The sequence below is a fragment of the Camarhynchus parvulus genome, chromosome 13 (assembly GCF_901933205.1).
Source record: "Camarhynchus parvulus chromosome 13, STF_HiC, whole genome shotgun sequence".
In the NCBI taxonomy this organism is placed as follows: Eukaryota; Metazoa; Chordata; class Aves; order Passeriformes; family Thraupidae; genus Camarhynchus; species Camarhynchus parvulus.
Window position 1 is genome coordinate 9,074,138 of NC_044583.1, and position 17,528 is coordinate 9,091,665.

Genomic DNA, 17,528 nt, shown 5'->3' on the forward strand with positions numbered 1-17,528 from the left:
CAAACTCTTCCCGTGCGACAAGCGGTCAAGAACGGTCCCACCAGCTCTTACCACCGAGGCGTCCCCTCCTGCCGCCCTCCCCGCGGGGCAGCGGCCGCCGTACCGACTCCTGTGCAAGTTCAAGTAAACACATACAACCCGCATAATCCAGAGAAAAAAATTGCAACTCATCCATGTACCAGATTTCGGTGTCTCTTGCAAAAGTTTGCTGGTCCGTTTACGGTTTTAGATGGAGGTGGTTTTTTTTTTTTCAATTTTTTAAAAAATATTTTTAAAGCACTGTTCTGTTGGTTGCATCGTTGTTTTGCCTTTTTTTTTTTTCCTAGACAGTCGAAGTCCGCGGAGTTTTTGGGGCTCTTTTTGGGGGGGCGGGGGGGGGTGTGTGTGTGTGTGTGTGCTTTATTTTATTTTTTCCCCTCTCTCACTTGCTTGGGTTTTGCTTTTAATCATCATCGGGTTTAATATTTTTTTTTCTTTTCCGTTAAACGTCGCTTTGCTTCTGCTTTGCTTTGTCGGCGGTGCTTTGTCGGAGGTGGTTTGTGTCAAGTCCGTCAACTGTTGTACTGACAGGCGTTTAAACTAGAGCCGGGGCTTTGCAAACTGCTGTAGCCGAAACTGGAGTGCTGCTTTGATTTCAGTCTGAGGCTGGCTAAGCTGGAGTTGCAAGTGTCCCGGTAGACGCTGTAGGGCGAGCCCGGCGGCCCGTAGGGACAGGCGGGCGAGGACATGGCCGAGTTGAGCGAGGAGCCGCTGATGTTGTTGATGTTGTTGAGGCCGGAGTTGGCCATGCCCGGCACGGCCGAGTGGCCCATACTGGAGGGCATGTTCATGGAGGGGATGCTGCTGGGCGCCGAGAACATGGACTGCGAGGACAGGGGGCTCATGGAGTTGAAGAAGGTGAAGCTCTTGGTGGAGAGAGGCGCCGGGGTGAGGCTTTTGGTGGCCCAGTTGTTGTAGGGGTAGCCGGCGTACATGTCATCGTAGGGCTGCATCAGCCCGCTGAACTGGGGCACGTAGCCGTTCTTGCACAGGTCCATCTGCTGGTTCCGCTCCCGCTTTCTCCACTTGGCTCGGCGGTTCTTGAACCAAACCTGCGTGGGGAGGGGGGAGCGACAGGTCTCGGTGAGTGCGGGGCCGCAGCAGCCCCCCACCCACCGCCGGTGCGCAGATGCGCGCAGGGGAGCGCAGGTATCCGCAGCCCAGCGCTGCTCCCCGCTGCCCGGCCAGCTCCTCCGGGACTCCAGAGGGGCTCCGCGGCCCCGCACCGCCTGTCCCCGCCGCCCCCCGCCCCCGGGACGGGGTCCCGCTCCGCACGGTGCCTGTGCGCACGGCGGGCTCTGCGCGCATCCCTCTCTGCTCGGCGGGATGCGCCAGCCGGGATGCGCGCAGCCGTCCCTGTTCCCTGTGCCGAGGGTGCCTGCGAGGGTCTCCGCGTCCCCCCGTGCCCCCCGCGCCCCCCGCGCCCCTTTCCCGGAGCCAGACGGGGGGCGAAGCGCGGCCCGCTCTGATTAGGGCCGGCTCGCCCCGGCTCTGCCGCGTTTCCGAACGTTAATGCTGTGTAATAAAAGCCCCCTGTTACAGATCATAAAAAAAGGGATTAGATTAGTATGTTTAGGTTAAAAAAAAAAAAATCAATCCCCGCATCGCCGTCGGATAGATGCAGCCTCTGCGTTTATATCTAATGAGAATTTACAACCCTAACTAGGAAACAGAGAAGAGGGGCTGGTCCTGATGCTTGATGCGAAAACCGGTTCCAGTCTCTGATTATTTTTATGCATAATAATATATATATATAACCATATATATATATATATATATAATCATATATATACTACATATATAGACCTCGGAAAGCATTTGAGTCCCCCCTGATTGAAGCCGGGCAGCTTCAAAAATCTTGAAAAATCGGTTAAAAATCTGCATCCTGCTGCCGCTGCCTGCGCCCAGGCTGCGAGCCTCCCTTGCAGCATCCTCCCCACCGGAGCCCGGGTTTGTCCCACCGGGCCGGGGCCCAGGAGCTCCCCGCGGACACCGGGCCCGGCCCCGCGCAGGCTGCGCTCCCTCCGGAGCCGGGATGGGGGCGGGGGGCGGCTGCTGGGGCCGCCCCTCCCGGCGCAGAAATGGCACAACTATTATTAAATACCGGGCTCAAGGATGGAAACTCCGTGGGGGAACGGATGGCGGAGTCTATTTTAAAAAATAACAATAATAAAAAGAATCCTGTATAAATAGGAAACGAAAGCCAACATGTTCAAAACCTGTAATATACTCCTCGGAAGGTGCTTCCAGACAGGAATTTCCTGAAAATGAGGGTAATAGTTTTAATTATGGCTCCTAGACATTTTAAAGGAAGGCCCTCATAGCAAATTAAGGTTAGATTTGCAATCTGCCATCTCAAAACATCAAACCCAAACATCTCCACACAGAAGGAGAACGAAATTATGTTAATTGCAACTCATATTTTAGTTATATTTGTTCCCTGAAACATTCAACCAGTATTAATGTTCAGGCTTTGTTTTGCTTTAAACTCAATTAAGACAATGCTTTTAGACGCAATTGTTTCAGATGGGTGTTTACTTTTCAAATGTTTAAAGCAGAATCTCTGTAATCCGATTTGGTCACTCAAAGTTTAATTGCCAAGTTGAAAACAAAAAACGAAAAGAAAAAAAGAAAAAGTGGATTTTCCGTGCGGTGGGGCTTCGCTCCGCAGTTCCCGTTTTTCCTGTGCTTAGCCCACGGTCCTGCAGCGTGCGACCACTGTCGAAACCGCGCGGGGAAATGTCTCGGGTGGAAAAAAAGCACTTGGGAGGTGGACAAACTGAGACACAGCGATAGATCCATAGAGACCGAGCCGCTTCGGCCCGGTCGTTCTTTGCCAGGATCTTTCGCTCATAAATCCCTCTAAGGAACTGCCGAAACACACACACATACGTACACACACATATACATATATATATATGTATATACATACACATACACACACATGTATGTTTGTAGCTGTATGCACCAACATTACTGAGCCCCTCGAGGAGTCTGGGTAAGAGGGGCACACACACACACACACACACACACACACACACACACACACACACACATATATATATATATATATGTATGTATGTATGTATAATATATATGTATAGCATAGGCTCCGAGGCGTGTAAAAATGGAGCGCCTTAGCGGTATAAGTTTGTGTTTTCAGCGCGTATTGACTTTGTGACCGCTCCCCAGCCCCTGCCCTTCGCCTTCGGCCTCCACAAGGAGCCGGCGGCCTTGGGGGACGCGCGGCCGGGAGGGGCCGGCACCGAAACCGCTCCGTGCGGATTGGAGCTCGCCATCCCGCTGTCGCGATAGCCAGGGGCAGGGGTTTGTTGGGACATGGCCGTGGCGATTACTGGGAATAACCAGAGCAAGGGGAAATTGCTCGGATGGGATTTTCTCCATCCCTGCGACGCTTTTCGTCCGGTCCCGAGGGTTCTTCCCCCCACAGTCAGACCCTTCCCCACCGCGGCCTTTCGCTGCTCACTGCACCGCTCGCCGCCCACTTTTCGAACCGGTCCCCAGCGCAAGGCCCACGGTCCTAACCCGCTCCGGGCGGCATCTCTCCGCGGCCGAGAGCTGAATTTCTCCTCTCCGACCTGGGTCCCAATTTTGGTCATTAAATCCAGCCCAGAGCAAACCGTCTCAGCGCTCCCCCAGGAGAAGCAGCTGCCCCGAGCCCCCCACGCTCCGCCGGCCCCAGGGCAGAGTTCGCTCCCGGCGGGGCTGCGGCCCCTCTTACCCGGACTCGGGGCTCCGTGAGGTTGGTCCAGACGGCGATCTCCTCCCTCATGCTCATGTCGGGGTAGCGGTTTCGCTGGAAGGTGGCCTCCAGCTCCTGCAGCTGCTGGCTGGTGAAGTGGGTCCGCTGCCGCCGCTGCTTCTTCTTCTTCGCCGGGTCGTCGGCGGCCCCGTCTTCGTTTTTCTGCTCGCCGCTACGCTCTTTTTCTGCGAGGGGTCGGGTTGAGGATGGTTGGTTTATTCGGTTTTGTTTTGTGGTTTTTTTGCTTTAGTTTTTTCCCCGGTACAGGCACACAAAGGCAGACACCCCCGGCCCGCACCCAGCGCTGCCCACCCCACCGGGGGCACGCGTGGGGCCACCCACTCGTGTCCCGCTGAGCCCTGCACGCAGCCCCGCAGCCCATCCCGCATCCAGGCCTTTCCCGGCGCGGCTGGGGAAGGAGCAGGGAGCGCTGCCGGGCCCAGGGCACCCAGGGATGCGACAGGAGGGACCCCCAGAGCGGCTCAAAGCGAGTGACCGCATTCGTGGGGAGCGGGGTCCCCGAATCACCGGCCGCTCCGCCTTTCTACGGCACCTTCTTGCTCCCTCCAAACCAAGGCGTGATCTTTGCTCCATTGTCTTTGTTGTGCTCAGCCGCGATAGGAAACTTTGGAAGGGCAAGGGCGGAAAACCCAGGAGCAATTAATTGCAAAAGGCCCCTCTGCGCTCCCCCACTTAATTCTCTTTTCATAATTATTTTATTCTTCATCTTTTAGGATTTTGGTGTTTATTTTAAAAAACGGCTGAGCGAAGTCCTCCGCAAAAATCATATCGGAAGAAGGAAAGAAAAAAGAAACCACCCAGGAGGGTTTTCTCGGCCGGGATTTGCGCGGGCTGGGAGCAGGAATTCAATACCGGCCCCGCGAACCCCCTCTCCCCTTTCATAACGGGCTCTCTGGCTCTCCCAGCCCAGTTTCGGCCCGGTTTGTCCCGGCTGCAGCGCTCTGAAGGCCCTGAACCGAAGTGCTCCGGGCTGGGCCCCGCAGGAGCGGGGAAGGTGCGGCCGGGCCGTGCCGGGCCGGGGGCCGCGACCAAGCCCCGGCCTCGGTCCTGCTGCTGCAGAAGGGAAAAACCGCGGCGAGTTTTCTCCTTTAGAGCTTTTCCCCTCCTCATTTAAAGAATTGTTTTTGGTTTTGTTTTTAAGCCCCTTTCGGAGGGTTTTCTCCCGCCGCCGGCGGGCCCGGGGGCATTTCTACAGCCCCGACCTCTGCGAGGCAAGCGGGAATCTAAAAATAATCGCGTGCTGAATCCAGAGCCCGGGAGAGCTCGTCCTTGCAAAGTCACCCTTGGATCGCACCTTGCTGGGAACCCTGCACAGGGAAAGGGGTGAGGGTGCGAGCGAACCTCAGTGGACCCCCAAAGGGGCCGATAGCATGCGGGGTCTGCAGCGAACCCGAGGCCTCTCAGCACAGACCCCACCGCCCCAGGCCCCTGGTCCCCAGACCGGCCCAGCCGCATGGCCCGGCGGCGGCGGCGAAACAGAAACAAAAATCATCCCCGCCAAAACAAATCCTCCCGCTCTCGGCCGCGAATGGCTCGGACAAACCGGGCCGAGAGGGAGCGGGGGCGATCGGGAAGCGACAGCGGTCCCGGTGGGCTCCGGCCCCCTCGCCCAGCGCTGACTTTAACTCTCCTGGTCCTCCCTAAAAATCCGGCCTCAGCGCAGGGCTGTGATACAATTCCAAATCATAATGCAAGGCATCTCTAATCGGCTTTTGTAACTATTTTTTTTTCCCGTTAAAAAATAAAATCGAAAGGTATTTTGCAGGTTCTCGGAGAAGAAAAGCAGGCAGCTCCTCGGCCCTCCGGCAGCACCGAGGGGTCACACACAGGGGTAGGGCAAAATGGAGCAAATCTCCCTCTCTAATCTCCAATAATCCCCTCTAATCTCAGAGTCCCTTCCAGACGCCGGTCTCTAACTTTGTTTGCGAATTAGGCCGGGAGGCACAACCCAAACCCTCTTTATCACCGAGTGCCACTTCGGGACCCACTCTTACAACAGCCACTCTCTAGGTTAAAATTCCCAAGAGCAACAACAGCTATTAGAAAACTAAAATTATATAAAACATAAACTCCTGCTGAAACAGTCTTGCTGGAGAAGGAATATCACAGTCCTTCTTTAAGCTTTTGTTCCTGTCTTCTACCTTTCCCTTGTCATTCTAAAAATGTTGTTGTTTTAATTAAATGCAACCTGAGAGAGACCAGCGTTCCCTGCAGCCCTCGCACACGGTGATCAGGGCATGGGGATCCTTCCCTTTTCCTGCGGGGAAAGCGCTCGGCCCCCGCGCAAGCCCTCTCTCTCCGCGGCCGCGCACATCCCCTCCGCGGCGGCCCGCGCTGCCTGCCTTGGCCCCACGCTGCCTCTCCGGCTATGCCTGCCCTTTCTTTCTTTTTTTAAATTTTTTTTTTTTCGCTGACAGAGAGATCTTTTTCCATCTCTGCACCACCCGAGCTGGAAAATAAACCCGGGCAAAAGCTGACATTATTTCAGAAACATCCGGCAAAACCGCACTCCCCGAAGAGCCCCCCCTTCCTCCCGACCCCATCAATTAATAACGACAGTTTTTTTATTTAAAAATAAATAAAATAAATAAAAGAGAGCAGCTCCTGGGATGGGACCATGGTGCCATGTGTCCCCCGGGCGGGCTGTCAGCGCCGGGCACGGTGGGGGAGGCAGCTCCAGGAGGGCCCCTGCCCCCCGCTCCGGTTCCCGGGGCTCACTTGGGATGGAGCCGCCGCGATCACCGGCAGCTCTCGCTCAGCCCTGTCCCTCCATGGGCTCCGGTAGCGCGGGGGGTGCAGGCTCGGCACCCCCGGCCGCCCCGCGGAGGGAAGGCGCGGTGGGGAGGGGGAGGCAGCTCGGGGGGAGCGGGCCGGGGCCGCGGGGGGCGCGGGGAGGGGGAGGGTTACCTGGCACCTCCGTGTCGGAGGATTCACTGGCTGAGTTGTCGATCGGGTCTCTGGGTTCCGAGGATCTTTGCAAATGGAAGCTGGAAGCCATGTCATGGGAGGGTTGGGGTCTCAAGCTCTCAGGCAGTCTCTCCAAATTCATTCCACCTTTAAAGGAATCCATGGCAGGGGCGCCGGGCTGCCTGGGGGAGTTTGCAGGTGTTTATTCCACACAGAAAGGAACAAGGAGCTTTTTTTTTAAAGAAGAAAAAAAATCAACAAAAACCAAAAGCAAATCCACTTATTACTAACAGTATTATTTTAAGGGTGTCGGAAGCAATCTGGGCAGTGCCTGGAAGGCGGTTGTCTCTGCTGGGGAGAGGCACGGCGCTCCGGCCGCATAGGCAGGGAAGTGGTAAAGATCCCTTATAGAGAAACGCGAGTTGCGACTTGGACAGTTTAAAGCTAAAGAGATTAAAGTGACCTGCCCTAGAACAAATGCCTGTAGTTAAACGGGGCTCCTCCCCCTGAAGGTTAAAACCTCCCCGTCTCGCTCATGCATCACTCCATCTAGCGCTGGCCCAGCCCGGCCGCGCGGGACCCAACTCCGCACTCCGCGCCATCCGCGCCCCTTGCGCGCCCGCGGCCAGACCCTCGGCCCCCGCCGCCCCTGTCCGGCCCCCGCCGCCTGGCCGCGGCTCCTTCGGGAGCGCCTCCCCTCCTCCCTCTCTTCACCCGCCTCCTCCCCCAAGCCCGGTGATGTATTAAAAATATTTCACAAACGAATGGAAAGGTGGACAATCCTCTGGGGACCCCCGCCCGCTCCCAGCACCCCGTCAGTTCGCCCCGCTCCGTAATCCCCTGCCAGCCGGCAACGCGCAGGTTGCGCCCCCGCGCAGCACGGCAGCCCCACGGGGATCCCCACACCCCTCCAGCCTGGGCCTCACGACCCGCGGAACCTCCGCAGCCAGGAGTGGATGCGCACCCGCGCACTCCTCAGCGTCTCTGCGCGGGGCTAAGCGACCCCACCACACGTTTCAGACCCACGGGGAAGATGTTCCTGGAGCGGTGCTTGGGCTCTGGGCTCTGTCGGAACTGGTTTGAACCTTTTAAAAAAATATTTTCCAGGCTGCGGGGGTTATAAGAACGCTGGCCGGGCCGTGCCTGGAGGCCGGGGGAGCGCAGCTCGGGGAGCAGCGGCAGTGCCATCTCTCCCATCACATCATCTTTCAGCACACGATTAATAACAAATAATTTTCCTGCTGCAGCCGAACTCGCGGCGACCCTCGGAAGGGGTCTCTGCGACTCTGCCAGTCCTGGGGCCTGGGCAGCCGGCGGGGACGGGGCTGGGACACCCCCACCCCTCCTCGGCAGAGCCCCTCTCCTGCATCGGTCCCCGGTGCACCCTGTCCCGAGGCAGGGGCGAGTGGAGCAGGGCCCGTCCCCGGTGCGGCCCACGCAGGCCGGGACACGGCTTTAGCCCTCCTGGATAACACCTCGGTGTTCTGGCGAAGTGGAAAAACCCACGGGGAAGGAAGGTGGGAACCGCGGGTACCGGAGGTGAGGGGAAAGGGGAGAAGAGAGACGGGAGGAAGACCCTGGCTGTGACTGCCTAGGAAAAGGACCCTCTCTCCTCTTTACTTTCTCGGCACATTTTAACTGATCTATCCTGACACTCTATTTTGCTTTCAAATCAAGTAAAGATGTGGGAGAGAACTTTTGAACTGTTTTATGGAAAAGTGGAGGGAAGCAGTGTTCCAGCCGCGCAGGCTTTTTCCGACCTCGCCAAGGTGATGGAGTGGGGCCCGCCCCGCACCCCGGCAGCACCCCGCAAGGCCTGGGGACCCCAAAGCTTCGAATCCCTTCTCCTCTGGTCTTTAGCACCGTTCCGGGGATGCGCATGTGGGTGCTGTCAGGGTCAGCTCTCCAGAGCTCTCTTTCTTTTTGTTGATTTTTTTTTTTAGTGACATCTTGATGTCCTTCTGCCTGTTCTCCTCTCCCGGATGAGCTTCGCCCAGGAGTCTGCAAACGACTGGGAATTTCGAGCACCCGAGGTGAACCAGACAACCTCGGTGGTGTTTAAGATGGACGTGGTTTAAAATGCAAATATTTACCAGGGTCTCTGAGCCTCAAGAGGCTCAGCTGATGCAGGAGGCACGGGAAGGATGGAGACCTCCTCCAGTGTGAGAAGCAAGAGGTGGGAGCGGCCTTTCTCCCAAGGAGGAGGGAGGTGAATATACTGCAAACGTGCACCGTGTCTGAGACCCTTCACCGTCCCCTTTTTTCACTTTATTTCCTGGATGGGCCTGCGGGGGCTCCCCCGCCCTCGGCGGAAGGGGAACGGGCTGGAGGGAGGCGTTGACCTTAAGGGTCTTTTTTAACCTTGATGGTTCTATGATTCCACGAGTCTGCCAACAGCCTGGCTCCGCTCCGGCTATTTTAAACCCACGGCTCACAGCAGCCTCCGAACCGGAGGCAGCATTTTTCCGTTCCTTTTAATTTTCCTTTTTTAAAAAATTAATGTGCCGAATTACGATTTTATTCTGTTCTATAGAAAATAGTTTTAAAATATTCGTTCTAGGTTCACTTCCTCCCTGCTGGGCGCAAAGATAGGCTCTGCCCGGGCACCGGCGTGATTCTGCCGAGGCAGCGACCGCGGTAACGCCGGGTCCGTTTGTCTTCCCAGCCCTCGGTTCCTCCTGGGGTGTCACCGGGGCAGACATCCCCCGATACCGCCCTTAAACAGAGAGTAACGGGGTGGCCCTCGGGAGCCGGAGCAGATCCCGGTTCTCCCCTGGCCGTCTCCATGAGCGTACACCCCGGGCCGTGGTGTGAGCGGGCATTCACTGCACACCTGGGCACGGGTCGGCAGTGGGAGAATATACCTGTATCATAGATCTATCTGATCTAATCTCATATTTATCTAATCTAATCCATACCATGTATCTGCCTTCTCTGTGTGTCTCATACGCCTTTCTTGGATTTAGGGGCATCCTCTCACTCCGCGCTCTGTGCAGCGGGCACAGTCCTACAGCACAGAACCAAATCCTCCCGGTGATTCCCGACACTTCTGTCACGACAGCAGAACGCGCCTCCAGGGCGGTCACCCCCAGGTTTGCGCTTTCTCCTCTTCCATTCCATCCCAGCGCGCTGCCTCGGCATGGCCAGGACATCTCTCCGCCGGCAACTCCTTCCACTGGGCGCTACGTCACGGCTCCATTCGCGTGACGTCATTCGTCGCCTCCCTGAGCTCACGTCACACCTTTCAGCCAGGCCACGACCCAAGGCAAACCTTGATGTCCCACTTGGAGCCGGCTGCTCTCCCCGGACCTGGAAGCGGCTCAGCGGCCCCGCTGGTCGGGCAGGACGCGGGCCCCGGGCTCGGGTGCCCCTTTCTCCCACCGCCTCGGGGGCTGAGGGGCTGCGGGGAGGACGAGGAGGAGGAGCCGCAGCAGCCCGGCCGCAGAGACCCCGCCGGGACATCCCTGGGGAGCCGCGACCTGCGTGGGCGTGGGAAGGGCCGGGCAGAGGCGGAGGGAGGGCAGGGCCGGGGCGAGCAGGACCGCGGAGCTCCGGCGGGGACCGGGGCGGCGGGGCAGCTCCGCGTGGGAGCGCTCCGCGTGGGGTGGCCGGAGCGCTCCCGGCACCCCCGGCTGGGGACTGCGGCAGGGATCTGTAAAACGCTGGAAACCCGCAAATAAAACCGCACCACTTCCTCTTGCTATAAATAACCCCAGAATTAGGATGGCGCTTAGAAACAAATCAGCGCTGGCCACGCCAGTGACAGCCTCGTGAAGAGGAGACGCGTCTGTCCGAGAGCGGGACTGTCACTGTCCCCGAGGGGACAGCGCCGTTTCACTCCAGGCGTCTGGAGGGGGTCCCTGCTTTCGGAGAGGTGCTCCCATCCCCGGCTGGTTGCGGCGGCCAAACCACCTGGGCCATATATCAGGTGGTGAAGTTCAGTCTCTGCCAGCTTTTCATTTTCAGATTTATTACCGTTGTATAGACTCAGATTCAGTCTATAAATTATTGGGAATTGTTACAAAAACGAAGACACGTCCTCCCAAGCACACCTCTACCCGAGAAGAGAGGGAAACCTTCTGAGAAACAGAGCTGCAGTGAGGCAAGAGAGGAGGGAGAAGCCCCCCGAGGCAAACCCAACCAAATTCAGTTCAACCAAACCCAGCCAAACGCAGTCCAAACAACTCCAAATCAAACCAACTCAGTCCAACCAAACCCAATCCAGCTCAACCAAACCCAAGTCCACTCAGCCAAACCAAACCAAACCAAACCAAACCAAACCAAACCAAACCAAACCAAACCACAACGAATGCAACCAGACCAAGCCAAGCCAAACCCAAACAATGCAATCCCAGCCAAACCAAGCCCAAACCAAGCCCGCCTTCCTCGGCGCCCCCTTTGCTGAACCCAGGAGATCGGACCTGCTGCAGGAAAACAACTTTTAATAATGGAACCATCCAAATGGGGGCACGGGCACGCTTTGCTGGTGCGCGGCTCTGACCCGCGGGGTGCCCACGCGTGTGGGAAGCAGCAGGGTCCGGCGGTGCGCGCTCGCCCGGGTGTGCGCAGGACTGCGCGGTGCCCCGCGGAGCACGGAGCGCACTGCGGGGGCAGGGGCTGTTGCTGCACTGTACCGTGGGGGTGGTGTCCGTCGGGGAAGTGTTCCAGGGGTGTCCTGCCTCAAAACAGCATCACCCCAAATGAAAAGCGTGACCCCTACGCACAAGGTGGAGATCCGCCCCCGCGCAGGGCAAAGCTCTGCTCTCCCCGCGCGACCTGAAGGGAAAAGGAAGCAAAACCCCAAAACGGCAAAAGGAGCCCCAGAATCTCCCGACCTCTGCCGGAGCTAGAGCCGGGTCCCCCACGGGCGGGGTGGAGTGGGAAGCAGAGAGAGGGAAGAAACCCAGTGCGTGTTAAATCGCTCAGGAGGGGAAGGTGGAAAATTACCCTGGCTCCCGGCCGGCCTGTCCTCTGCGCAGCCAGGACAGCAATTTTCCTAAGAAGTAGAGCAAAACGAAAACAGCCCCTTTTGGACGCGTAGCCTTCGTCCCTCCATATGTCGGCCAAGCCTCCGCCTTCCGCGGGAGCGCAGGGCCCCTCCGCGCCGCGGATGCTCCGCGGGAGGGTTCCCAGCGGCCGCTCTCGGCCCCCCGGCCTCCCGCTGCCTCCCTGCCCCATCCCGCTCCCCTCCTGCGCCTCCACCTCGGCTCTCCCCGCCACTAAAACACGATGGGGGAGACACACAAGGAGGTGTCTGGTCCTGGACACGTCCCGGGCCACCTGGGATAGCCGGGGCTGCCTCCCCGCCCCGCCAGCCGCATCCCGCTCCGGGGCTCCCCCGGGCGCGGCGGCCAGCGGCAGCGCTTGAAAAAACTCGGGATGAAAAAGTTGAAGGCTTAATGTTTTCTGACAGATACAAATGATACCCCAAGGCTTTCTTGAAATGCAACGACTGACGGCTGGAGAAAGGGTTTTTTTATTCGGGTTTCTGCGGCTGGAGGCGGCCGGGGGTGGAGTGGGATGGTGCTGGTTCACTTCGGCCGTGATTCTACCAGCATCCCGAAAATAAAACCATTTCGTAGTTGTCCGACGTGGGACAACTTTTTTTAACCCCAAACCCCTGGCGGCACAGTCTCAGCCTTGCCAGCAGCTGCCTTCCAGCCCTCCTCGCATCCGTCAGACCACAGGCACTGAACTCTGCTCCAAGAAAATACGAATTTGCTGCTAGCAGCGGTTTGGATTTGTCTCTGATAAACCTGATGTGAGTGGGAGAGTGTCAGTGCACTGCAATGACAGCGTCGGAGGATGGACAGCTCAGGAATACGGTTTTTTTCCCCCTACGTGGGGGAAAACGAGGGGAAAATCACAATATAGCCACACAATTCCCTCTCTGGGCAGAGCGAACATGCTTTTCTGATTAATTGATGGAGGAAGGGGCACCGGAGTTTGCTAGGAAGTCTGCTCATATTACTCTGTGCATCTTTAGATCCCGAAATGTGGCTCTTTTGTGGGCTCAAAAAGATGCCTCTGAAACAGGATAATCAGAGGCCCGAGCACTGTTGGCATTTGTTGAAGACTCTTCTTCAGGAGAAAAAAGAGGCTACATTTAGAATGAACGACATTAGGTTTCCTTGTGGGTTTCCCCCACCTTGTTTTGGGCGAGCAACCTCTTAATTACTCCAGCATTTGGACGAGGGAAACACATTTCCATTCAAGAGGACATTTCCCGAAGGACTGAAATATTCTAATAATGCGCTGGACTCTTTAATGTGCTTAGAACAGCAGCGAATCTCTGCAAGACCTACACATTTCCTGCCTTAAAATGCAAAATCGGAGAAATAATTAAACTTTGAGTACATTCAGCTTATCTTCTATATTATTTTATTTTCCTTCCTTTTATACTTTTTTTCCTTTTAAAATTTTCTCTTATTTTCTTTCCTTCTCCTCCTCGCCCCTCCTCATATTTTTTTTCTCTCTCCTTCCAATTTTTTCTTCTTCTTTTCTCATTTCCCCCCAAAGGGCTGATCTCGCCCCGCTGCTCGGCAGCACCGCGCTGCTCCCGGCCCTGCTCCGCTCGTCTCCAGCGGCCCAGGAGCAAACACCGCCGAGATAAAGGCACGGGACACTTTTCTTTCCAGTTTCATTGTGGGAACGGCCGTATCTTAACGGGCACATCTCGGGAGAGATAGGAACACGCCGCCTTCCTGAGGGCTGCGCTAATCAGCGCGCCGGGTTAGATATAAAAGTTCAGGGCAAATAAAACGAATTAGTTTTATTAGCACGTTTAGGAGGCGGTCTAACGAAGGAATTCCGCTTTACTAGAGAATGTTTTCTCCTCCCCTTTTGTTATTTAGAAGCAATATATATCCGAGCTGTTCATCACGGGAGGGAAATAATGAATTGTTTCATTTGCGGTCATTTTCTGGGAGAAACGTGCTCCCTTCTCTAAGCTCGATAAGAAGGAGATATTTATATAAATATAGATATATGTATTTGGAAAGACACATTTTCATAATAACACATGCATGAACAATGAAACGCACAGGAAAGGAGAGGAGGCAGAGCCACCAGGTTATTGTTCGGCACTGGCTTTTGGTAGGAAAAATCTGCCTCGGTCTCAGGCGCCTCTAACTCGTCTAAAACTTTCCCAGGGAAATGTGGCCACGGCTCCAGCGCGGGATTTCCAAGGACTTTGTTCTTATTTCAGGCAAATGACGGATTTTTGGGGAAGTTCTGCCAGTGAAGTAGACCTCAGGAAATATTCGGAAGTCAGTTTTTATATAGGCGGCTGGAGCTGGCGCAGGGAATAACCTGGAGAACATGGACTTTGGTTTGTTAAGTGGAAAATATATATATTTAAATTGTTATTTTAAAAAAGCAAACAACATCTAGGTTCTCAATTCAAGCACTACGTATAATTTTATGTTCAATTCGTGACTCGGACTTTGTGTTTGTCTGCAGTGTGATTGGCAAAATTTGGGGAAAGGGGACGAAATAATAGAAAATAATAGAAATAATAGAAAACTCGCTTAGTGACAAAGTTTTTAACGCGAGACTAAAACCGAAATCCCCGAAAGATAACATCGGTGGGCATTCCTCACGTCCATTTAAGCAGGGTTAACACGCGGAGAAAAATAATTTTCCCCTTGTTCCAGGACTTTGCTCCACCACAGGAGCTGCGTGGAACCCGCGATACATGTACTTCCCAAACATGGTGCCTATTTTAAAAACTAAAATAAAAACTAAACCAAAACAACCCAAACTAAAAAGAAGAAAGTGCAGGGGCTGTAGAATATTATTTTAGTGAAAAGGAAAATTCATCGACGGCCCAGGGTCTCTCCGCCCTCCCTCCCTGCGCATCCCCGGCAGCAGCTGTCTCCTCACCGCGGCAGCGCAGCCCCGCTGAGGCACCGCGCAGCCCTGGGCCGCATCACCCGCACCCCCGGCCCGTTCCGGGGAGCCCCAGCCCCACCGGGGCCGCCCGAGGCTCCGGGCACCGCTGCAGCATCGGCCTCCCCGCCGAGCGCACCGGGACAGACCGCGGAGCGTCCCGAGCAGCAGCGCTGGGGGCTGGAAACGTTACGGTGCGTTTGGAAAAAAGAATTAAATATATACATATATATACACATACATAAAAAAAATATAAAATGAGGTAACCCCTCTGGAATTGCCTTTCCCAGCGCATTTGTCAGAGCTGACGAAGCGCAGAGGCCCCGAAAGAATTTATACACGGTATAAAGATGTCAAGGACTGCGCGGAGAGCGGAGCGGGGAGCGCGAGGCGGGAGGCGAGGCGAGGCCGCGGCCAGGGGCGCTCCCCGCACGGCTCGGCTCGGCTTTGTCTCGGAGCCCCGGAGCGCTCCGCAGCCCCGGCCGCGGCCCCGCGGAGAGCCCCGAGGAGGAGAGCGGGGCCGGGGGCAGGACGGCTCCGCGGGACGGGCGCGGCACTCGCGGCGTGGGGCGGGCCGGGGAGCGGGATGCACGCGTGGGTCGGGCCGGGGAGCGGGATGCACGCGTGGGGCGGGCCGGGGAAGGGATGCACACGTGAGGCGGGCCGGGGAGCGGGATGCACGCGTGGGACGGGCCGGGGAGCGGGATGCACGCGTGGGGCGGGCCGGGAGCGGGATGCACGCGTGGGACGGGCCGGGGAGCGGGATGCACGCGTGAGGCGGGCCGGGGAGCGGGATGCACGCGTGAGGCGGGCCGGGAGCGGGATGCACGCGTGGGGCGGGCCGGGCGCGGCGGGGGACGCGGTGGGGAACTCACCGGGCGGTGCGTGCGGCGGCGGCGGGGGTGCCGGGCCCGGCGGGCGCTGAGCGCGCCCCGGCCGCCGCTCCAGGGTTTTCTTGGGAGATTTCCCCGTCTCCTCCTGACGTCAGCCCCGTCCCAGGGTGCCGCAGACGGGGGAGGGCTGGGGCCAGCGCCGCCCGCACCGGGAGCCCGGCGCGCCGGCCGCCCCGCGCCTCCGTCCTGCCGCCCGAGGCATCCCCGAGCCCGGCCCCCGCTCCGGGGACTCCCGCCCGGCCGAGCCTCTCTCGGGGGGCGGCTTCGTGCTCCTGGCTACTCGGCCCCTGCCCTCTTCATTTCCTCCCGGCTGGGGCTTTTGTCCGAGGGGACAGGTACAAGGAATGGCCTCTTTTTTTACTTGTTTTTCCACCCCCTGAAATACGGTCTTGTTTCAGGACCTCAGTGTGGGACTGGAGCACGGCGCTGAGCACCCGGGGGAAGGCTGCGGGCAGCAGCCAGGGCTGCCCGGGCTGGAGGATGCAGGCTCCGGGAGGTGCTTGCCTGGGTCATATCGGCACACTGAGCTCATTGCTCATTCCCAGGCCCTGGTCTGCTTTAATTTTCCAGGGATGCTTCTGGAGTTCCAGACACTGCACTTCCCATACCTAACCCCCTGGAAGATTCCCTCTCCAGAGAAAAACACAAAAGTCATGCAGTGACCAAGCAAACACGACAGCAGGGGTGTGCCTAGGGCTTTCCTAAGTACAGCAGGTCACACACTCGTGCACACACAGGCTATAACTGTAGCTGAAAACGAAGGACAACGAATATGGAATGGATCAGAAAGATAAATAGCATAAAATCAGCAACAGTCCAGTCCCACACTTGCCATTTGTTATAGAAAGAAGAAGTAAATCGGATTCACATGTTGAGCATTAGCTGGTTGTTAGTCTGTAAGATAATATTAACTTCAGTGCTTACTGGTTTACTCCAGTTTTCCAAAGGCAGTTCCAGGAAGCACCAGCCTGTAATTTAGGATGGCACATACTGTGTGAAAGAGGCTTTGGCACTGGGGCCTACCAGCACATCAAGGTGATATTAGCATAATAAAACTTTTGGAGAGGGAGTGGGAGCTCATAAATTAATGCATTCTACTGTTTTAATGCTGGGAGCTAACAATGTGTTTCCTGTTCAGCTGATCATCTCCTCTGCAGCCTAACAGCTGTTTTAAAGGTGCTGTGAAACTGAAAAGAGGGAAGATGATTGTCTTTAAATCAATGTTTAATGATGTGTTATTAGGAGAAAAGTCTTCCTCCAGCAGATGTTTACATGTTGAGGACGGAGGGGAGCTTCCCAGGCTGCCTGTCTGTCTGAGAAGCTGGGGAGACACCCCGTGTCCTTCCAGTCTTGCAGATGGGCCAGCACCAGGGCACAGCTCCCTCAGCACCACGAGAGGCTTTGCCCAGGTCTGTGGGTGGGTGCTGAAGAAATTCTTCAGGGATGTTGGACTAGAGGATCTGCAGTAGTCCCTTCCTACTGCACCCAGCCTGTGATTCTGATTCTGTGAAGGTTTTCAAGTAATTTGAGTCATGACTATGAGCAGGTGAATAGGGCAACTACTGAGAGCATCCTGCCCATGTGCAGCCTGGGTTGTGGCTGTCAAGATCCTTCCTCCATAAAGATTGGATATGGATGCTGGAATATCCCCCAGCCCAGGAGCTTCCTTCTGGAGGGACAAGCTCAGAGTGAACCCCTTTTTAGAGGGGGTCAGAAGACCTCTGGAGAGGCAAACAACTGGTCAGAGACCACCCAGCAGGGCAGTGGGGCTGGTTTGTGGCCTCTGGGCTGCAAGGGCAGATTACATACAGATTCTACCCCTCCTAGTCTGGGAGACACACCCTTGCACATCACTGAATGTGTGTTACAGGTTGGAAGCCTGACTGAGCTCCTCAGCCACATAGGTTAGTTGGACTGAGACATTTCTGAGCACTAACAGCACGAACAGCAAGCTTCAGGTACTAGGGAGGTAAATGTAGCTTTGAGGTAAGATGTAGGAGTGAACTAAGGTGGAA

At 56.4% G+C, this 17,528-nt stretch overlaps 1 protein-coding gene across 4 annotated transcripts; it reads right to left on the reverse strand.

Moving 5' to 3' along the window:
- Positions 1–506: 506 nt before the first annotated feature.
- Positions 507–15,539, reverse strand: PITX1 (paired like homeodomain 1). 4 transcript variants are annotated; one of them, XM_030957504.1, is made up of 4 exons: positions 15,496–15,539; positions 6,731–6,912; positions 3,782–3,987; positions 507–1,091 (listed from the first exon to the last, which is right to left on the reverse strand). In XM_030957504.1, exons 2-4 carry the CDS (start codon positions 6,891–6,893, stop codon positions 552–554), a joined length of 909 nt encoding a protein of 302 aa, XP_030813364.1. In that variant the 5' UTR covers positions 6,894–6,912; positions 15,496–15,539; the 3' UTR covers positions 507–551. The 4 variants fall into 4 exon arrangements, with proteins under 4 accessions (XP_030813364.1, XP_030813363.1, XP_030813365.1 ...); XM_030957503.1 differs by lacking the exon at positions 15,496–15,539 and adding an exon at positions 7,022–7,184; XM_030957505.1 differs by having other exon boundaries at positions 552–1,091; positions 6,731–6,908; positions 15,496–15,523.
- Positions 15,540–17,528: the final 1,989 nt, after the last annotated feature.